General features: G+C 46.5%; 1 protein-coding gene across 1 annotated transcript in view; it reads left to right on the top strand.

Annotated features, from left to right (window-relative positions):
* Window positions 1-10,336: 10,336 nt before the first annotated feature.
* GASK1A (golgi associated kinase 1A) overlaps window positions 10,337-23,124 on the top strand; it is a 55,599-nt gene continuing 42,811 nt past the window's right edge. The window contains exon 1 of the mRNA XM_040636904.1: window positions 10,337-10,811. Within this exon, the coding sequence (XP_040492838.1) occupies window positions 10,809-10,811 (3 nt within the window). The 5' untranslated portion in view covers window positions 10,337-10,808. The remainder of the gene's footprint in view (window positions 10,812-23,124) is intronic.

Here is a 23,124-nt window from a genome sequence, read left to right as displayed (position 1 = left end):
GTGGGTGGGTACACAGACCCAACACCACTGTGGTCCTGAAATAGTGCACTCCAGGTCCTTTTTTTCCTCTTAACCTGGGGTAGCAATACTTTCCTATTGACTCTTGCAGGGATTCTGAGACTGAGCAAGGGAAAGTTGGTTAGAAAATAGAGAGAGGAGACAGAGAAACAGAGGAGGGGTCAGGAAGGCATAGCTGCCAAAAGATTGCCAGGGAGGAAGAAAAGAGGCTGTTGTTTTGACAATGTTTTCAAATATTCCCAGTTGCCAAGAAAGAAATTACTTTTTGGCGGGAGGACAGTTTTGAAGGCTTTTCCCTATTACTTCCTGCCATGCCTCCATGCAGATGGGCCTTTTGTGTCCTTCAAGTCTGACACAAACACAATTTTCTGCTCTGCGAAGTACAGATCCAACGCCATACACATCATTCAGTTCCCTTTGACTAGAATGCCTTCCCTTCCTCCATTGCTCACTTGGAGAACTGCTACTCATCTTAAACACTCAGCTGGCCACAAGTCCTGGAAGTATTAGCTCATCTGTTCAAGCAGGTTTCATTCTTCCTCCTCCATGTGTCAAGAGCAGTCTGCTCATTTCTTTTTTTTTTTTTTTTTTTAAAGATTTTATTTATTTATGTGACAGAGAGACAGCCAGCGAGAGAGGGAACACAAGCAGGGGGAGTGGGAGAGGAAGAAGCAGGCTCATAGCGGAGGAGCCCGATGTGGGGCTCGATCCCAGATCGCCAGGATCACGCCCTGAGCTGAAGGCAGACGCTTAACGACTGCGCCACCCAGGCGCCCCAGTCTGCTCATTTCTTTTTGATAGTTCTAGTCATATTACTCACTTCCACACACTCTCTCTGTCATCTGGAGATTTTTGTGGGCAGAGGACTGTGTTCCAGTTATCTTTGTCACCCTGGCCCCTTACACAGTTCTTGGCACCTAGGAGATAATAAATATTGAATCAAGAAGTGAGTAAGTGGGGCGCCTGGGTGGCTCAGTAGGTTAAGCATCTGCCTTTGGCTCAGGTCATGATCCCAGGGTCCTGGGGTCGAGCCCCACATCGGGCTGTCTGCTCAGTGGGAGGGCCTGCTTCTCCCTCTCCCTCTGCCTGCCAATCCCCCTGCTTGTGCTCTCTCAGTCTCTGTCTCTCTCTCTCTGTGTCAAATAAAAAAAAAAGTGAGTGAGTGAAGTGATTTTAGCAATCAGTAGATATGGTATATATTGTACAATTCAAGAACTTTAACATTAGTTCACCCAGGAAACATTTATTAAGCTCATTCTCTGTACCAGGATTACACCTGTGAATAAGTGAGTCCTGGCATCTGTCCTCATATTGCTCAGGAAAACTACAAGAAGATAGGCAACCATCTCTGAGGGAAAGCAAGGACTCTGGTAAGAAATATAGTTTCATGAATCTCACACTGAGAGATCAGCTGGTAGTGAAAAACAGTGGGGTGGGGCTTGCTCAGGATAAGGTTTATGAGATGCCTATGGCAAGGGGTTGGTTGAGTTAGAGCCTGTCAGAAGGTAGGAGGCCCTAAAGACACCATAAGCACACAGCCATAGATCTTTTCAGTGAGGTAGACTGTGGGATCAACTGTACTCATTGCCCTAAATGTGTCTTGGTTCTGTCTCCACCCTTGTGAGACCAGGATATTATACAGTAGCTAGGAAAAACCCAAGGCTGAATCAATGCATAGAACAGCTTCCACATGGAAAATTGATCATAGAGTAGAACTGTTTTACTTCTTCAACTACTCACTATTTAAAATATATCTCTCTTACTTTTGATTCGGGGACTAACCTGGATATGTCAAATCCTGCCTGCCAGCCTTGGAGCTCAGTGCATTGCCTCCTTTGCATTCATTCTGAGGGGACTGCTGTCCATGATTGGTGAGAGAAATTCAGGATACCCATTACTATGAATTCTCAGAATTCATCTTCAGATCTTAAATGGTGTGGTCAGCTAAACAGTATCTCCTGAACTTGAAAGAAGTGATCGACATTAGGAGACATGTTGACATGCCCCTCATTCATTCTCTACATTGCTGCTTGGGTACAAGAACAAGGTATAAGAGAATCATCATTGTTTTATTGAGGGCTTTATGAGCAAGGCCTTGGTGAGTGTGGAAGAAAAGAAGGCCGTCATTCAAGGGGCATCTGGGGGGCTCAGTCAGTTAAGCGTCTGACTCTTGGTTTCAGCCCAGGTCCAGATCTCGGTGTCGTGAGGTCGAGCCCTGCCTCAGGCTCCATTATCAGCAAGGAGTCTACTTGAGATTCTCTCTCTCCCTCTCCTTCTGCCCCTCCCCCTGCTTGCATGCTCTTTCTCTTTCTAAAATAAATAAATAAATAAATCTAAAAAAAAGAAAAGAAAGCTGTCATTTGATGAGCACCTATTAGGCTTAAGCTCCTTCCATTCATCATTTAAGACTTTATAACAAACTTCACAAGGGAGGCGTTATCCCCATTTTAAAGATGGGGAAACTGAGGCCAGATGGGTACATTTTTTTGGTCCAAGGTTACATAGCCATCAATGACACAATTTAGTTTTAAACCTAGGTTTGACTATCTCCACAGCTCTAAGTTCTCTTTTGTCATGTGATCTGTGAGATGAAGCTCCCACACCTGTAGCATTTATAATTTACTTAGAGAGATAAGATTCCTAAAATTATGTTTAATTGAAAAAAGGGACAGCAACTTAAAATAGATAAAACAGAGCTACCGTATTGACAACAAAATGTTCATAATATATTGCTAAGTGAGGAAAAGCTGGCTTGAGAATAGCAAGGTAATCTTCAGTGGAGGCAAACAGTGAGATGGATTGTGCCCAACCCAGATCCAGATGACATAGAGGCTTCCTTGTGGTTCTTACTGGTCAACCTCCTCCCAAGGGTTAACGATTCTAATGATTTCTATTACTGTAAGTTAGGGTTATCTGTTCTCTATACAAATAACATAATTTAGTATGTACTTTTTAATGTTTAGATGTCTTCACCACAGTGCTTCAATAAACATAGGGGTGCAGATATCTTTTTCCATCAGTGTTTTGTTTTCTTTGGGAAGATCTTTCCTTCAAAAGTCAACCAAATGTTTCAGACAGGTCCTCTGGAAAGCTAGTTAATGTCTATTGCAGCAATGAACTCCCTCTTACACTTCCATTTTTTGACCAAACCTCTTGAAATAGTGTGTCAACCCTGGCTCTCAGGAGGTTGACAGCATTTGTAGAAATAGACACAATTTTTTCAGGATGGCTGGCGGAGTCATTGATACCAGGTGACACCGCTGCATGTTGAGATGAGGAGCGTGTTTCTTCACGAAAGCAGCAAAGCCAGATGTGTTGCCAAGCATCACAGATGCTCTGTCTGAGCCCACAGTGCCAAGATTTTTATTCTGCCTGAGTTTGGCAAAGAAATTCTTCACCATGTTAAAGACATTGACTGCACATTCTAAAAGAAGTTCACAGAGCAGCAATTCTCTGTTGATTGTAAGAACTTGTAGATAGGAGTTGGCTCTGGCTATGCAAATAGGGGTATCTCTTTTTATTATATGCAAAACTGAGATATTAAATAAATGTCAGAAAAAATAGCATTTATGAAACAAAAGTGAATAATACATAATTTTTAAAGGACACCAATTTCCATATTTTTATGTTGAGGTGAAAACACATTAATAATAATTTATTATACGTTATGGGATTTGGGAATATAACATGGCACTTTTTTTTTTTTTTGGCCTGGCAACCTTTTTGTCCTGGATTGGCTCTCTAAAAGCTTAACCATCCTACCTGTGTCACTCAACTTTTATCACAATAATGCTCTGTAATAAACCTCTCCAAAACTCTTCCAGCCATAAGCACTTATTCTCATGCCTGTGGGTTGACTGGGCTTGGCTCCAGGCAGTGAGTTGAGCCTTAGGTCTGTCCCCCGTCTCTTGTTTTGGGGCTCAGACTGGAGGGTAGTGGCTACCCAGGCCTTATTCTTTATATGGTGAATCACGAGAATGAAAGCCATGTGGTACAGCGTAGTGTATATGGTGCCTCTGTTTGCTTACATTTTAGTGGTCAAAGTGCGTCCATGGCCAAGCCCAACAACAATGGAGCAAAAATACATGCTGTGCTCACAGTAGAAGGAAGGGGAGTGAACATTTGCTGAACAATAACCTAAAGGACCCCACCCCGTTTAAGAGCTTTTTGTGGGCCCCACCCACTGACTTCCATTTATTCCTCAGTGGCTGTCCCTTTTTGCAAGGGAGGATGTGAAACATATAATTTTTCTGGCTGAGTACACTGCTGCCCTCTAAAAGATAGGGGTTCCCTGAATGAAAAGAGAGGAGGTAAATTGGACGCTTACATTCCCTGCTGCAAAAGAAGTTTCTTTCTCATTTATTCATTCATGGATTAAACCAATGTTTTTCAAAGTTTACCATGAGACAGGTAATGTTTGGATAATGTAACTTATATGAACATGTTACATGGTTGCAGGAGCCCGGGAAGTGGGGCTGGATAGGGATGAGGGTCCCTCTTTGTCAGATAAGGAAACTTGAAGCCAGTAGGAGGGAAGTTGCTTTCCTGAGTACCTGTGCTTTATGAGCAGTGGATTCAGTATTGAACCACGGTATTCTGTCTTATATATTCTTTCATTTGGAAGCATTACTGAGTAACTACTTGCTCCTAGGCAAATGGAGGCAGAAGGCCCCAGAATGGTCCCTTCCTCTAGGGAGCTCAAGGTCCGTGAGAGAGACTAATGAGATCATATCTGCAATAGAGTAACTTCAGGAATCATGCTGTATTGGGTCTTCAGGATAGAGAAGATGTAGGGGTGGGGGTGAAGGGGTTAGAGGTGGAGGTATGTCAGTCGAGAAAAGGCTTTGAGAGGCGGAAACCACTTAGAAGATTTAGAAATGTGTAAGAGGCCTATAGCGGTAGTTAGGAGTCAAACTTTGAAGGCCCTTGAAAGCCATGCTGAGGAATTTGCAATTAATCCTGACAGTTATGGGGAATAGGCCAGTGGCAAGTCCACATTTCAGCTGTGATGTGCAGGATAGATTAGAGGGAGTAAAAGTAGAGCCTAGGACACTAGTTCTGGGGTCCCTCCAAGAGTATTGTGAATGAGACAAAAGTTTGGGCCAAAGAAGTGGAAGTGAGAATGGATAGAAGGAGAGAGATTCCAGGGAGGGTCATTTAGAATGGCCATTTGGGCATGAGAACCAAGGAAGGAAGTTGCTTGGCTTAGCAGTTCTCAGCCCCAGTTGTGCTTTAGAATTAAGTATGGGATGGGGCGCCTGGGTGGCTCAGTCGTTAAGCGTCTGCCTTCGGCTCAGGGCGTGATCCCGGCGTTCGGGGATTGAGTCCCACATCAGGCTCCTCTGCTGGGAGCCTGCTTCTTCCTCTCCCACCCCCCTGCTTGTGTTCCCTCTCTCGCTGGCTGGCTCTCTGTCAAATAAATAAATAAAATCTTAAAAAAAAAAAGAATTAAGTATGGTGCTTAAAAAAATACAGATTCTCAAGCCTTGGAAATTTTGATTTAGTAAGTCTGGGATAGAGCCAGACAAGGACCCATAGTAAAGAGTGAACCGGTTGGGCAGCTGCCTGGGTTACAAATTTACAAGGAACCTAAAACATCATTAAGGCAGATTGGAAATCTGACTCCTTAGAACTGGTGAAGGGAAAGTTAGACTCAATCCCGATGAAGCAGGAAGGGCCCTCTAGTAGAAATAGTAAAATATTCCCCACTAGCACCAACCTGTCTCACCTGACTGTTTACTACTTGCAAAGTCCACTGTGTAATCAGATGCCTTGCCAGCACCCTGGGAGCAGCCAACTGCCAAGCAACTTAAATTCTGAAAGAAAATAATACAGGAGTGCTGCTTTCTGGAGAGGAGGAGTTTATTGGTTATCTAAATTTAAAAACTCTTTTAACATAGCATCCAAAAAGTGTCCAGCTCAGAAAAAAAAAAAAATCACAAGATAAAACTGAAGGGGGATGAAGTATGTAGTCTTAAATACAACAGTCAGGGAAGGCTTCATGGAGGGGGTGACACTTGAGTAAAGATCTGAAGGAGATAAAGGAGCAAATACAGGGCATTTCAGTCAGAGGGAATAATAAGTGCCAAGATTCTGAGGCGGCATAGTGCCTGGAGCATGCGAGAAACAATAAGGAGGAGAGTGTCTCCTGGAACACAGGCAGTGAGAGAGTGCAGGTGGTGATGATAGATAAGCCGAGTGTGGAAGGACTTGTGAGGCTCCTGTAAGACTTGGGATTTTTTATGCTGAGGGGATGTGAAGCCTCTGGGAGGTTCTGAGCAGAGGAGTGACAAAATCTGATTTATGGTTATTCTCAAACAACCCTTCTCAAAAGTAATTTTATTCATGTGATTAGGATGGATTAAGTTATGCTATAGGAACAATTTTTGAATCTTGATGGTTAAACATAAATTTATTTCTCATTCACTCTCATCCAATGATGTCTTGTGGAGGCTCCGTTCATCATAGTCCCCAGAGACTCAGGCTGATGGAGGCTCCATCTTGAAATAAGCTTTTCGGTTACTGCATAAGAGAAGGAGCCTGGCCAGTCATGCACGGGCTTTTATAGCTTCCACACAAAAGTGATGGCACTTCTACTTAACATCTCATTGGCCAAAGCTGGTAACATGACCACACCAAACTTCAAAGGGCAGGGAGACATACATCCTGCTCATTGTCTGAAAGATGGGGTGCTAGATGTTTGTGAATAGCTCTAGCAGCTACCATAATCCAACTTCTTGGAAACACAGCCTTACAAAATCTCCCTTTCATTAGAGAGCTCTGCATGACTGAGAGCTCCATGGGTACAGACTTGTGGGTACAGTGCGTGCGTGTGCGTGCGTGTGTGTGTGTGTAGAAACATTTCAATTTCTACTTCTGCTGTATTAATCTCACCCCTTCAAAATTTTGTTCTTATTGTACATTTTGTGAGAGGTGAAAAATCAGGTGGAACACTTAAGTAACTTGTAAATATGTCATGCGCAGATTGGGGAATATACTCAAAAACTTATTGCTACTGAAGTGAATAATTTAAAAAGTTTGGAACCTGCTAGAATAGATTATGAGTCCTTTGAGGCTAGAGACAGGATGTTCTCATTTTTGTTCCATGTAGCTTTTTTTTTTTTAAGATTTTATTTTTTATTTATTTGAAGAGATAGAGACAGCCAGCGAGAGAGGGAACACAAGCAGGGGGAGTGGGAGAGGAAGAAGCAGGCTCATAGCGGAAGAAACTGATGTGGGGCTCGATCCCAGAACGCTGGGATCACGCCCTGAGCCGAAGGCAGATACTTAACGACTGCACCACCCAGGCGCCCCTCCGTGTAGCTTTGTACTGAAGTTTAACATACATACAGAAAGGTGCACATATCCTAAGTATCACAGCTTGGTTTATTTCATCTGTAATTAGTACTCAAATTAGTAGCCAGATGTACAAAACACTAGCAGCACCACAACAGCCCTCTTCGAATCTTCTTCCCAGTCATGACTTCCCCCTCACCTGACTTCTAATAGCAGAAATCAGCGTTCCCTGTTTGTGTGCTGCATATAAATAAAAGCATATGTAGGCCTATTTTTGTGGCTGGCTTCTTTCCCTCCACAGAATGGTTGTGTGTGGCTGTAGTTCATGAATTGCCATTGCTGTAAAACACTCCATTGTGTGAATACACGACAATCTATTTATTGTTTCTACTATTGATGGATGTTGGGGTTGTTTCTAGTTTGTGACCATTGCAAACAATTTGCTGCTAATGGACTTTCTTGTATGTACATGGATTTGATGCACATATGTAGTCATTTCTGGTGGGTCAAGGTCTAGGATTTGCTGGGTCCCAGGGCACATGTATATTTAGCTTTAGTAGGTAGCCAGACAGTTTCTAATGCAGTGCTACCTCTTGCTTGTTCTTAACATTAACACCAATCACAGAGTATGCAGCAAAAAATGCACAGAGAGTAAGAAAGCAGAGGGACAGGGAACAAAAAGGTGCATGTCAAAAATCATCGGCACGCAGTCCTGTTGAGTCACAGGGCCACAGCCGCGGTCGTGGCCCTATGCAGGAGGACATTATTAGGGAACGCAGTGATTACATCTGAGATATTGTGGACCAGTGGTCTGAATTATAGCACTGCAGAGCCGGAAGGAAGTAGGAGGTAATAAAGAAGGGCGAGTTGCTTTTTCTCGGCAGGACTCTGTGAACAGCAGGTGGAGTCATTGCAGATCCAGGTGTGTCCTCAGTTCGGCAGTTCCAGAACTCAGTTTTATCTGCTTACCCAGCTGTGGTCATTCCTGGAATACTGAGTGCTCACTTTCAATCTGGGTTACAAAGTGGCAGTTGTTCACTTAGAAATGGAGTTCCTACACTCACCATCCCGGCACCGCCTTAGCTGAGCCGAGTATCAGGTGAACAAAATGATCGTCTGGCTTCAGAATGTAGGATTTTGACTCTCTGTTCTTACGTTGACAACTCACCTGGCCGGGCCAGGTCCTGGAGCAGCTTTTCCCAAGTGCGTCCCATGAGTCCTCAGAAAAAGAGGTTAGCATCCAGTAAATCTGGAAAAAACTGGGCACTTTCCAACTTTCTCAGGAAATCTCAATGCACATTAGCACTGACGTTTCTGACGAGTCCTACTGCTAAAAAGGAAGAGAGAGGGGGAGGGAGTCTGTTTAACTGTGTTCGGTGTTCTCAAACTTGGCCAACAGAATCCCTGCCTCTTAAACTCTTTTTATACATAACAGATAAATTCTGCAGAATACCACAAAACCCTTTGAAAACATTAATTTAAAAAAAAAATGTCTGCTCCACTCTCCAGTGTAGTGTTTTTCAAAGTACTTATTCGTGGATATTATGAAATAAACTTAATGATTTGAGAACACCATTACAAATAATTAAAATGCAATAGAATAGAAAATATCAGAGTGCATCACATGTAATAATGTTTTATAAAACTTGGTTTTAGGGACATTTGGACATATATGTTTGTGTAAACGGTCACGGCATACAGTGTACATTTATATGGGTCGCAGTCAGAAAAGGAGACTCAGATGTCTCCTGAGTTTCCTCAGATGTCTGAGTGAGACAGTCTGCAGGATCCACTCCCCATCCCCAACAGTCCTCATGTTTTTCTGTGCTCTCCCTACACCCTAATCCCAGGCAAGCTGCAGTTCTTAGCACTCCATTCCTTGTTTATCAATTTCTTCCTCTTCCTCTCATGTTCTAATGAATAGGCTTTTTGGTTTGCTAAAAACTATTTACTGTCTGGCTTCAGGAAAGTCACTTCAACTCCCTGTTCCTCAATTTCCTCATTTGTAAAATGGTGATAATAAATATTCTCTCTTAGGATTGTTTGTAATGATGAAACGAAATAACCTATGGAAAGCATCCAGAACATAGTAAGGACTGAAGAAATACTTTTCCTTCCATCTGTCTCCCCATCCCCATACACAATTTAAGGAGACCTCTGGATATTTGCCCTCCTTTAGAAGTACTGTCATCAGTGACAACCTCAGAGCCTTCTGTAGCAGGTGACTCCTGGGAGGATGGTTTCTGTCCATTTAGTGATGATTCTTGTTAATTTCAACCTCAGAGGGTGATTTTTCAGCCCAGATTCTCTCAGGGCACCCTGCTGCTGACTCTGCCCTCACCTCTAACTTCATGCCTTTAGGCTCTTAAGAATCCTGAGATCCACACATTGGACTACTTAGGGACATAGGTCTCAAAGATGTCCAGGCACTGGTCGAAGGTGACTCAGCTGTTAAATGGCACTCAACTGTTAACAGAAGGGCCAGCCCCCAATTCCAGGATTATGGACTCCAAGCCCAGCCTTCTCTCCAGCAAGGAGCATGCAGATTCTTAGGTCCTGTCTCGACTGTCATAGCCTACTATACGTGACCCAGGGGACACAAACACTCTATCCATCCATAGCAGAGGGGTGGGTATCAGCCACTTACTCCAGCTACTTAAACACGGGTTAATTCTCAAGGGGGGAAAATGCCCATTGTGATTGTCCTTAAGTGGTAAAAGGATTTTCCTACCGTATTTTCTTCCAAACCGCCCTTGGAGACTGAGCCCAAATAAGGTTAGGAGATGCTAGGGAAAGACTTATCTTTCTGTGGCTTTGCTTGGGAGAGCAAAGATTTTGGCGACCCTCAGCGGCCGGCCAGGCCCCTCCTTCCCTCTCTCCGTCCCTCCTCCTGCCTCTGACTGCCCAGGGCTCACGGAACGCCCTCACACCTTGGAGGCGGGATCGGGGCGATCTGCCCAGACCCTGCTCCGCGCTTGCTGCCCAGCCTCAGATCAGCACCCCGCGGGCGGGACCCATTCCTTCCTAGCACCTGGGCCCCTGCTTTAGGCGGCTGTGGCTGCCTGAGCCCGGGGAAGGGCTTTTATTGTGAAAGGAGCTCCCCCCTCCTTCGCTTTCGGGGAAGTGGGGAGGCTGGGCTGGGACGCGCAGCAGGGACTTCGCAAACTCTGCAAAGGTCCCTAGCTGATCGCGGAGGCTCGCGGCTGTTGGAAGGCTCCTGCAGAACAGCAGATCCTCAGACACGCAGATCCGCCGTGGTCTGGAGATCCCACACCTCCTCAAACAACCCCACCTGCAGAGCATCCCTGAGCGCATCGCACACCCAGGAATTGTGCGGCCCTTGGCCGCTGGGAAGCTGTGGACCTTCGGTCCGGGAAACCCGCGCCCAGGGAAGCCTTGGAGAGTCACGGAGCAAGGGGCGGCCCCTGGGGCTGTGGGATGAGCTGGAGAGCCGGCTAAGATCGTGGAAGAGCAGGTCCAGCCACACAGGGGACATGGTAGGAGTCTCGAGAGGGGACGCTCGGGTGGGCGGATGGGGTGGGCACTCAGACAGGTGGCTGCAGACAGTGCGCGCAGCTTTGGGTGCGCAGAGCCTGCGCGGCCTCCGGGAGCCGGAATTGTTCTGGAAGGTTGCTTGGGGGCTGCAACAGCTTTTATCTCTGCACCTAGGACTAAGTGTGGGGGGCGAGGGGTAGGCAATCAGCTTTGCAGCTTCCCTTGGCAGGGATGACCAAGGGCACTTTCATTACCCACCGTACACCCTGGCTGAACCTTAATCCACGTAGAAATAAATTGGGTGTGGGAAAGGTCCAGTGCCTGGCTCCATCTCCTGGACCAGCAGGCAGGTGTGGGAGTGCTGGTTGGTCTGGGATGTTATTCAGGAAGTTGGAGAACTTGTGAACCGTTGCTTTCCATTGTGAAACCTCAAAGACACCAACATGCACGAAAGATAGACCCTTTGAGCATGAACCGGCTACATGTGTAGCCTAAGGAAAGGGTCTTCTCTCAGGACTGGCTGCTGATGAGCTCTGCTTCCAGGTAGAAGCTACCTGCAGCCCCCTCCCACTGTTCCTACAGTTCACTGCCCTACGTTGGGTGGGTGGAGTGGGGGGAGGGTGTTAGACACCAGAATGAATTTGAAATCTGAAGGAGCCTATAGGGCTCTTCCATTTGCTTCTATGACCTGCTCCCTCTCCCCACTCTTAAGCTCACAGAGGCCAGATTGGGACTCACTGGAGATACTTCTCCGGGAGCTTAGCTCTGGGCCTGGAGTTTAGAAGGGTGCCTAGGGATTCTCCTGTAGGATGGAGGGTCTCTGGGAGAACAGTTCCTTGTGCATAGGTGTTCTGGCTTTGTGCGGACCAGAGGCTACGAGCTGGTCAGTAAGAGCTGGGGGCTCAGGGAAGGGTACCAAGAGGCTATGTGTGATCGGGGGTACAGGATGTGAAACTGGAAAGTACGGAGATTTTTTTTACTACAAAATTCCATGTTCAGGAGCAAGAATATTGCCAGAGAGGGTAGGGGCCAAAGCCATTAACCCAGAGGGTTGTTACCTGTATGCAGGAGTCTCTTGATTTTTTTATTTTTTTAATTTTTATTTTTTTTATTATGTTTAGTTAGCCAGCATATAGTACATCATAAGTTTTTGTTGTAGTGTTCAGCTATTCATTCATTGCCTATAACACCCAATACTCATCCCAACATGTGTCTTCCTTAATACCCATCACCCGGTTACCCGATCCCCCACCCCCTCCCTTCTGTAACCCTCAGTTTGTTTCCTGGAGCCCAGAGCCTCTCATGGTTTGTCTCCCTCTCTGATTTCTTCCCCTTCAGTTTTCCCTCCCTTCCCTTGTGGTCCTCCTCACTATTCCTTATGTTCCACATATGAGTGAAGCCGAATGATAATTGTCTTTCTCTGCTTGACTTATTTCACTTAGCATAATCCCCTCCAGCTCCACCCACGTCGATGCAAATGGTGGGGATTCATCCTTTCTGATGGCTGAGTAATACTCCATTGTATATATGGACCACATCTTCTTTATCCATTCATCTGTTGAAGGGCATCTCAGCTCCTTCCACAGTTTGGCTGTTATGGACATTGATGCTATGAACATTGGGGTGCATGTACCCCTTCTTTTCACTCTTGATTTTAAAAGTGTCTCTGACAGTGTCTCAGGCCTCCTGCAATGGAGGTGGGGTGCATAGAGGGAGAAAGTACCTACTTTCTGCTCTAGAAGCCTAGGGGTATATGGATGTGTTTGCTCTACTGCCAGTGTGGGCTTCCTGTCCTGGTGAGCCTGCAGTCTGCTGGCTCTTCATCCTTAGTTCTGGTGTGTTAGGAAGAGGATTTGAGTCAGAATTTCACTTGTGTCAGGGTCCACTTGCCAGAGAAAGGGGCTGCCTGATAAGCAACCTCTGGCAGCAAAATGGCCTTGGACGTCTCAAGGTTTCCTTTGCTTTTCCCTCTGAATGAAGGGTCCTGTGGTCCAGAGGCCTGGGGGCCCAAGGGACAGCCGGGCACTGACTGGAACCAGCATAGGAAGAGGTGGGGGGCTGGGAATCCTTGGGGGGCTTCAGGTTCTTCCGCTGTAAAATGAGAGATTTAACTAGTCCTTTGACGTTCCATTTAGCTTCAGAAATGGATGATACATGAATAATTCTGAGGTTGGACCCCAATCTGGTGTTGACTTCTTAGTATGGACACCATTATAATGGTGTGAGGAAGAAATGGTTCTCAGCCCTGGTTCTCACTGCTCCCCAGACCAGATCCAGACCCAGACCCAGACCCAGACCCAGACCCAGACCCAGACCAAGGGATTAGTTGTTCAGGCTGCGCAGGTGACCCCAGTGTGCATCCAGGACTGAGAACCACAGGATTAGAAGGCGGAAGGAATAGGAACGGCACTTCCCCAGATACCCCTGAATCTGTCAAGCTGCCATCCCTTGAGATAGTCCTAAAATAGAAGGTGTCAGTGAACTTCATCTGCAAATGATACACCTCATATGCCCCTCTTGCGGGATCATTTCACAGAGAAACCTCTCTTAATTCATTAAAACTGAGCTACGAACTTCCCCGACTTGTTTGAATATGGTGGCCTTTATCCAGTAATTCCTTAACACTGCTGTATTACTGATCTGAGGCACATAAAATGAGAAACCTGGGGTTAGGAGTATAAAGCTAAAAGTCTGGAATGCTTAGATGTCTTTGTGCAAAAGTGAACACTGAGCTGCAGGAACTGTGAAGGTATTTTTGATCATCCTGGAGGGAGTGTGGGCCTCTGACAAGGCTTGGTGTATGTAATTCTGAAGCTAAGATTGGGACACTTGCTACCTTTCCTTACAATCATGGCAGGACACTTGGTGTGTGCCAAGACTCAGAACTCGGATGAAGAACCTGGGTGGCTCAGTTGGTTAAACGTCTGCCTGTGGCTTGGGTCATGATCCGAGGGTCCTGGGATTGAACCTCACGTGGGGCTCCTTGCTCAGCTGGAAGTCAGCTTCTCCCTCTCCTTCTGTCCTTCCCCACTGCTCATTCTCTCTCTCTCTCTCTCCCCCGAATAAATAAATTATAAAAAAATATTTTAAAAAATGAATATTGATAGAAGAAGTTAAGACTATTATTGCCAACTTTAAAAAAAGTTTTCTTCCTGATTCTTAAGAAAACACAAAGTTTTATTCCTGATCACATATTTGGCCATACTGCCAACTTCTATAGGTAACCAAGGGTATCATTTTGGCATATTTCCTATTCCCTTTTAAAGAGTTGAGATTATGCCAAACATGCAGTTTTCAGTCTGATTTGTTTTACTTCACTTTTTCTCAAAGCATGTTCCATGTCTGCATCTCCAGAAAATATAGCCATACTTCTAATGCTCAGTACCATGATTTTGATAATCATCTCTCTGCTTGTGAACTTTAGGTGGTTCCCACTTGGGAGCTGTTTTCAGTGGCATGTGGCCAGCTTCTGATTATCCATGGAAATGGGGATCTGAGTGCCTGGCTAAGTGGAAATCAGACAAGCTCCCAAGAACAAATTGCTTCAGCCTCTTTATAAAAGACTTTACTGCAGTTACCTTTGAAAGCCCAGAGTGTGGGTGTGGGAAGGGTTTCCTCTTGTCTCTCTTCACTCTATGCTGTGGGCATGTCATCAGACAGGCAGCCATGCAAGGAAGGGGATCCCAAGAGAACCCACACACAGGTTAGTTATTCTCAAAAGAACCAAGAGGTTAAAATCCCTGGTGGTTAAGATGGAGGGGAATCTTCAGAAGGAGCTGAAATCAGAGAAGGGATGTGACCTTCTCGGGGTTAGAGCCCAGGTCTCCTAAGTCCTCCCCCCGCCGCGTGTAGGTCCCATCACAGACACTGTAGCCTCTTTATATACTGGAGGCATTTGGCGCAGCTTGGAGTGGCGAAGGAAAGGCACAGGGTTTGAAATTAGAATGAGGTTTGTGCCAGACTAGGCTACCACTTGGCTCTGGGTAAGCACTCCAGTACTCTGAGTGTTGGAACCCTCTGTAACATGGGGTTGTAATAATGGATTATTATAAGGAGCAAATGCAACCACGGAGGTGAAAACACTTGGTGCCCCAAAGGTGCTATAAGAATGGGGGCTTTACAGAAGCCCCACCAAATAGGTTTTCTTTTTGTCAGAACCGAAAACAAATGGTAAGGAAGTCACTGATGCATTTTCATTCACTACCAGTCAAGGGGGGGGGGCTTCTGGGACTCTCCTCTAAGTATGGGTCACATGCAGACAGATTGTATTGTAAAACAGTTTTTTTGTTCCTTTATATATTTCTTCTCACAGGCAGGAAATACCCAGCCTGCAGGAGGTGTTTGCCCAGTTTGTGTGCTCTGGGCCTCTTTGCTAAACACTGGATGAGAATTCAGCCCCCACTCAGCCACAGGCCCCTGAGGTCTAATGCTGGGGTGCTCTACCCAATCACCTTGCCCAAGTTTCTCAGGCTCAGCTGAAGAGAAGAGGCTCAACTGGTTTTGGAATCAGAACTGGGAACCATGACATCCAGCCCTTGGAGTCCATGGGGGAATTTGATACCCTTTTTCTTATGGGCACCCCCTTGACCTGCTGCATACATGAGCCAGGCTCTGCATGGGGCTGGCCAGGGAGCAGAGGGTTTTAAATAATCTACTGGCCCTAACCGTCCCAAGGAGAGGTTGGTTCAAAAAGCAGTAGGTAGGGAGTTTGGGGGGGTTGCGGGGGGTGGGGAATAGGCCTCAAAAAGAAATGAGTTGCTTAGCTCTTGCAGGGGCTAGTAAAAGAAATGTGCTTCAGATGGGCTTCAAAGATGCTGATAGCCCCCTCAGAACAGACCTGGGAGACCCAGCTCTCCCTCCCCACCCAAGGTACCAATTTAGAAACAGAGTGCATCAGGTTTCCTTGAGGTCCAGGTGCTGTGAGCAACTTGGGTTATCTTTGCTTGCATCCCTTTTTGATGTGACTATGGAAGTGTTTCCATCTGGGGAGTTTGGGGTGGCACCCCTGTATTGTCTGGATGTGTCTACCCAGGTCTGCATCTGAAGGACCATCTGGCCCAAGAGTGATGATGAAACAGTGGTTTGTGGGTAATCCCCAGGCCGCCCTTCTCTGTGTGGACCCCCACCTCCAACACACACATATACAGATACAGACACATAGTCTTGGAAGTGGCCTAGGATCTGGCTGTATTCCCAAGGGCCCAGCCTGGTGGCCCTGGAACTGCTCACTGAGTGGAAGCCAGAAGGTGCTTCTTGATGGCATCTGGTGAATTCAGTGGTGGTAAGAGTGAAAGGGAGGGAGGAGGGAAGTGGAGGATGAGCAAAGAGTAGGAGCCTCACACTGGTCTCCAGGCCTTGACTGGTTCTGAATGAACATGTTTCTCTTTTAGGCAGGGCTTGAGTCTACTCCCAGTGGCTTTGGAATTCTTGAGTGACACATCTAGAAGGCCATGAAAGGGGAATTCACAGTCTGTGTATAAGGGTGTATTAGCGCCCTCTCTCTCTCTCTTTGCCGCCTTGCTGTTTATCCATCCATTCAGAAAATACCTGCTTTAAGCCAGACATAGTGCTAGGGCAGGAAATACAATGATAAGTAACAGAGACCCTGCCGCTGGGGAGTATGCAGTCTAGTGATGCCATCTGTGTGGGTGTGTATGTGGGGCGGGCCAGGTGGTAGGTTCAGGGGAGAGGGAAGCACAAAGAAGTGTGTCTGTCCTGTGAGGTAAATGCTCTGATGAGGATGTAGAGAGCGGCGCTTCTCCTACTGGATGCCCCAAGCAGTACCTGAGGAGTGAGGAGACACAGGGATGTTTGAGGACAGGGAGTGTCAGAGGATGGCTTAGCTTTTGTCAATTGAAGAAAAGAGAAGCCACTACATGTCTGTTAAAGAGCTAAAAAACAAAACAGCCTGACAAGATCAAGTGCTGGCCAGAATGCAGAGTAACTGGCATGCTCATACATTAAAGGTAGACACGTCAGTGATAGAGCCACACTGGAAAACGGCTTGTCAGTTTCCTGTGAGTTAAACACAAACTTGCCATAGAACCCAACGATCCTATTCCTTCTTATGTCTTTCCGAAGAGGAATGAAAGCATATGTCTATGCAAAAACCTGGATGCAAATGTTTATAGTAGCTTTACACATAATCACCCCAAACTGGAAACAAACCAGATGTCCTCAACTGTAGATTGGACTAACAAGGTGGGATCTGGCCATACCGTGCCATGAAGACAGCAGTCTACTGATACACGCAACAACACGGAGGCTCAAAGGCATTTTGCTGAGTGGAAGAAATCATCTCAAAAGGTTACCTACTGTGTGATTCCATTTATATGACATTCTGGGCAAGATGAAGCTACAGACATCAAAGAACAGGTGAGGGCTGCCTGGGGGTGGGGATAAAGAGGCTGTGACTCTGCAGGCGGGGCCCCAGGGAGGCTTTTGGAGTGATGGAACTGTCGTATCCTGGTTGTGGTGGTGGTTCTATACGTGCAGGTGAAAACTCCTAGAACTGTCCACCAAAATTTTAGTTGTACTGTATGTAAGTTAAAGTAATACAACAAGAAGAAGGAGGAAAGGCAGTCTAGCAGAAGGAACAGCACAGGCAAAGCCCTGGAGGCAAAAGTGAGCTGTCAAAAGTTGGCTGGGAAGGGAGTTAGGGGGAATCTTCTGGAAATGGGGCTGGAAGCAGAGCCTGGCTGTGGGGCATGGGTGGTTTCCCCACCCACTTGTGGATTCCTGAGGGCAGTGGGGCAATGGAAGGGTTTTGAGCATGGGGAGGTGGGATGTGTTTGCATCTTAGAGAGCAGTTTCAGAGGGAGGGGAGGCTGCAGGGAGTGGAGGGGAGTGTCTGGGCAATGATGGTGATGGGGGAATGGGCTGGGTGACTGGCCTGGCTAGAAGGAGCAGGTGGGAGGGATGTATTTGGTCAGGAGAACCTCTAGTCCTTGGTAACCTCAGATAGGGAGCCTGGGCAGGTCAAGAGTGACTTGTTTCTTGTTCCGACATGTGGGTACACGAGACCTCTGTCTGCCTTCCTCTTCTGTCTTCATCTTCATTTTTATTTATCTTATGGTGTCTGTTAGTCACACTTAGAAGGAATCATGCTATAGCAGTAACTTATTTAAAAATGATTCTAATCATTTTAATTCTATAAAATAGATTATTATATTATATTCTTAAGAGCCACAGTGAAGTGTTTGACATTTCTCCTGTAATCTACATTGGTTTTGCCCTTGTTATCATAAAAAATCAGTCAGGTATAATTGCAATACTAAATGAGGATAGCGTTGGTTATGTTACCCTAGCCACCTTGCCCGTGGCCCCTGGTGCTGTCTGCCAGCCGGCGTGCGGCTCCTGCGTCTTCGCCCCCGAGTTCCCTGCTGCCATGGGCTTTAGTTTGGGTTTCTGCTAAGTGGCTGCAGGAAGGGGCTGTGTCACATGCTGTTTACTTGTGGGCAGTTTTTGTTTGGCTTTCGAGGGTGTTTGCTTGCAATGAGCAAACAGCCTCTTCCAGAACCACCTGGAGAATTCAGATCCTTTCATCTTAGCTCAGGCAGCAGGTTCGTGGTTCCATGTAGAGGAGCCAAGTTGGGTAGGGGTTTTTTCAGAAACCTTATCAGCCAGGTGGAAGACATCAGAGGGGAGAGAGAAAGGGAGAGAAAAAGAGAAGAGTCAGAGCCAGAGGTGTATGGATGCAAGATAAGGGGACTAAAGCTCAGGGACAAAAATGACTGGCCCCGTGGGGGCCCCATCCCCGCACGGGCACTGGTGAAGAAGCAGGCAGGAGCTCCTCACAGCCTGTGATCATGGCGCTTGGGGGACCCAGGGTTCTGGGGCTGTACTGGGCACAGTGTCCTGGGCTGGTGTCAGCAGTGTGTTGCCCTCTGGCAGAGCAGTGATGTTTTCCACCGGCCTGTTTTCCACCGGCACTGCCACTGCCTCTGTGCTTCACATGCCCTGCGTCGGCCCCGTGCTTCTGCTGGAGTATCAGCAGCAGAACAGACTTGGCTTACCCAGTGACTGGCCTTGCCTGTGTCCAGACTGGTTTTGCACCAGGCTATGAGGTCACTTCCAGTGCACCAGGCACTGGCGAATTGTCAAGATGTTCTGTCTCTTATATCTCATTTTCCACATTTCCTGGAAGGAGATTACCCGTGTGAATCTACTCCTTCATATACATAAACAAGCAGCATATACCCCCTTCACTAATTTCTGCAATCCCTCGAAGTACTTAGGTGGACAGTGTTGTCTATGACCGTCTTCCCATGTGGACTGTAAACTGAGGGCAGAGGCCATGCCTCTCTTCTTTGTGCTGCTTTAGTACTTCTGAATGCTTGGTGCCGGGCTTGAGATGGGAATGGAAGACCTGTACATAGTCACACCTGTAATATCAGAGGGTCATAATTTCAAAAAGTATGGGACCCACAACCCCCTTCACTCTTTTCCCCAAAGGAGATGCGTGAGCTCCAGCCCCAAGGATAATGTGATAACCCATGACCATGCAGATGGAAGGAAGGGAGTGGGGGGCGGGGGGAGGGAGAAGTAAAAGGCCCAAGCTGTGCCCAGGCTGGGATGGGGCTCCAGGTCGTGCTGCCTGGGTTGCCTGAACCCATTGGAGGTGGCGGCTGCAGGCAGCGTGAGGCTAGAGGCTGGGCTGGCTAGTGAATGGGCCATTTGGATGTCCATCCCTGTGCTCTGAGGAAGGCAGGACACACAGGCTTCTTTCTCTAGGACAGAGTGGCTCTGTTGTCTGTCCACACAGAGGCTCAGTGTGTACCTCCTGGGGGAACTGGACCTCAGCTCAGGGACTGGCTGGCAGCAGGGGTGGCCTCCTGGACAACACGAGCACTCCCTCCCGGCCTCCCCGTACACCCGGCCACTGTCTGCAGGCCTCGGTCCCAGTCAGCTCATACAGTCAGCCACCGAGTTCTCTCTCCCCCTCCTCCCCCTAGCTACCCTCACTTCTCCTGGCACTCCAGAGATCCTGTTGCAGCTACAAAGATGCTATTGTAGTCCTTTTTTTCAGAACATTCTCTCTTGAACTGCTAGTTAAAATCCCTTCATTTCCCCCTGGGGAGGGGGTGTGGATGGCTGACTGGGCAATGCCACTCTGTTTAGTCACCTCGCGGAGCATCAGGAAAGGCTCCTGGCTCCTTGTTCACCTGCACTAATTGCCCCGGCGGTGGCACTCACTCCCAGGGTGAATGGGTTTAAACTCTAATTGTCAAAATAGCTTACTTGGTACAGTTTCAAAGCATGAAGTGTTCAAAGGGCGATTTGTAATCAGAAAGAAATTCAAACCCTTCTTACTACCTTGGACGAGTCACTGAACCTTTAACCTCAGTTTCCTCACGAAGATAACACTGTGCCCTTGGGAGGCTGTGTGCTCGATGCTATCATGAGCATAAAGCATCTCATACAGTGGTCATCAGCGTATACTAAGTGTTCAATTAATGGGAGCTGTCCCCCAGACAATAGACAGGGCTGCAGGTGAAGCAAGGCCTGAGTCTCTAAGATTGTTAGTGGCAACCTTCAGTGCATCAAGGGGAACAGGAGTTGGGGTAGCCTTGGACCCTACCTCCTATGCATAAGATGTTTTGGAATCGGGGAATACATGCTATAAAGGGGCTCTGTTGTGTCAACCATGTGGATCTATCCCTACACTGGTGAACTAGAAAAAAACAGAATAAAATGGTAGAGTTCAAGAGTTCTTGACCTGGAGTCCCTATGTAAAATCCAGGGGAGCCCTCAGCTTGGTTGAAGAAAAGTTACATCTTGATTTTCACTCATCTCTCACTGAAATGCAGTGTTTCTTTAATAATGAATGTAGGCACTAGCCACAGTAGTGTTAGCAGGACATGTGACTTTGTCATCAGCAGGAATCATAGATATGTCATTTCATTTTATTTTTTTAAAAATATTTATTTATTTTAAAGAGAAAGAGAGTTGGGGTGGTGGGGTGCGACAGGGGGAGAAGGAGAGAGAGTCTTAAGCAGGCTCTATGCTGAGCAAGGAACCTGACACGGGCCTCGATTTCATGACCCTGAGATCACAACCTGAGCCAAAACCAAGACACTTAACTATGTCACCAGGCACCCCAGAAATCACAGGTATTTTATATCATAACAGTGGAAACACAGACTTTGAAATATTATCTTTACTCCTTACTACTTTGAAAGTGTATTTGTTATTAGAGGTTCTGTTAGATCTTATTATTTAATGTGTTAATAAAGAAGCATATGTATTATTATACCATAAATTTATTTTTTAGGATATTTTCGTAACAGTATTTCAGTATACAATATATTCGGTACAATGCAATGTATTCAACGTAATTAATTGTCTTTGGAACCCATGTCTTCTATACATTTTTAAAAAGCATCCTGAGAAGGATCCATGGCTTCACCAGGTGGCTGGAATAGTCTTTGGTACTAAAAAGATCCAGGACCTCTGCTTCTGTGTAGGTGTTCATCTGTGTAACCTGATCTTTTTTTTTTTTTTAAGATTTTATTTATTTATTTGTCAGAGAGAGGGAGAGCACAAGCAGGTGGAGCAGCAGGCAGAGGGAGAAGCAGGCTTCTTGCTGAGTAAGAAGCCTGATGTGAGACTTGATCCCAGGACCCTGGGATCATGACCTGAGCTGAAGGCGGCTGGCTGCTTAACTGACTGAGCCACCTAGGCGTCCCTGTGTGATCTGATCTTGAGAGCATGCCAAAAGCCCCCTTTGCTAACGGGTCTTTCCTCAGCCTCTACTCCAGGATCATTTAAAAAATAGTTTTCAACAAACTTCTAGTGTGTGGTAGGAACTGTGCTGGGTGTCAGAATATAATTTCCCCTTAATACTAACAACAACATGTATTTGCATTGGGCTTTGTGGCTTTCTTATCTATTATCTCATTGAATCCTTAATCCTTCAACTGTTAAGGCTGGTGTCATTGAACCGGTTTTAGAGATCAGTAATACAGTAATTTAGAGATCACTGATGCTGAGTCATGGCCAGGGCACACAGTTAAAAATATGAAGGACTTCAAGGTGGGCCCTCCAACCACAAATGTGATCCTCTTTCCAATCAGCCCGAAAATTTTCACAACTTAGATGTAGCCCTTTCATTTTGATATCTAGTCTTTGGAAATCTTCTGTTAAAAGTAAATATCCTTGGGGGCACCTGGGTGGCTCCATCGGTCAAGTGTCCAACTCTTAATTTTGGCTCAGGTCATGATCTCAGGTGAGATGGAGCCCCGCGTCAGGCTCCGTGCTCAGTGCAAAGTCTACTTGTCCCTCTCCCTCTGCTCCTACCCCTACCCAAATAAATAAACAAACAAAAAAGAAACAAACAAATAAATAAATACAATCTTTTTTAAAACAGTAAATATCCTTGGAAATCAGTTCGTTGTGTAGAGTGTTGTCCTGAGGATCTGGGTCCCAGGTGTATCCTGTTCAGATATAGGAGCGGGAAGGGCAAGGAGCTGGAGCAGGGAGCCCTGGAAGTGGGCTGGCTGTGGATTTGGGAAGCTCTGGGAAGAGGACAGCCTTGGGGAGTGGTGCATGGGGGCAGGAGGGAGAGGTGGTGGGGTGTGTTGGAGCAGGGTGTGGGCGGATGGGGAGGCCAGTGTTGATGGGAGGGAGAGCTCTTAAGCCCAACTTGACTTTCTTTGTGTATTTTGCTTGAGGAGCCTCAAAACTGTGGGGCTGAGCCCCAGATACCTAAAGCAGCATCTCTGGAACTGGGTCAAGAGCACAGTGTGATAGACAAGCAGAGCATTTTCTTTGTATCATGAAAACAGAGACCTGCTCATGTCCTTGGACTCTTGAGAGGGTCCTTGTGGCAATATTGGGCACCTCCCATTGTCTCTTGTCTTTGTCTACAGGTTTCTGCCTTTTTGTGAACCCCTGGAAGACAGCAGCTTCCCCACAGGGCCCAGTGTAGATGCAGAGGACATGCTCAACAGGTGTTTGAATTGGTTGGTAGCCTCCCAGATCTTATATTTAAATCTTTCTAGAGCTGTCCAATATAACTTTCCAAGATTATGAAAATACTCTATTTCGTGCTGTCCATCATGGCAGCCACTACTCACAGGAGGCTACTGAGTACTTGAGATGTGGCTAGTGGATCAGGAATGGAAATTTCAAATTGCAATTAATTTAAATGTAAATAGTCACATGTGGATGGTGGCGCTTATATTGGATGGTACAGCTCTGGATCAAAAAGTATAAACTGAAGTGTTGATGGAACCTGGGCTGCTGGCATAGCGAGTGGAATAAGCTGGATATAGTGGCGGGGGGGGGGGGGGGGGGGGGGGGGGGGTTATTTGG

This window comes from Ursus maritimus, unplaced genomic scaffold (assembly GCF_017311325.1).
Source record: "Ursus maritimus isolate PB19 unplaced genomic scaffold, ASM1731132v1 scaffold_20, whole genome shotgun sequence".
In the NCBI taxonomy this organism is placed as follows: Eukaryota; Metazoa; Chordata; class Mammalia; order Carnivora; family Ursidae; genus Ursus; species Ursus maritimus.
This window is presented reverse-complemented; position numbering and strand designations above follow the sequence as displayed.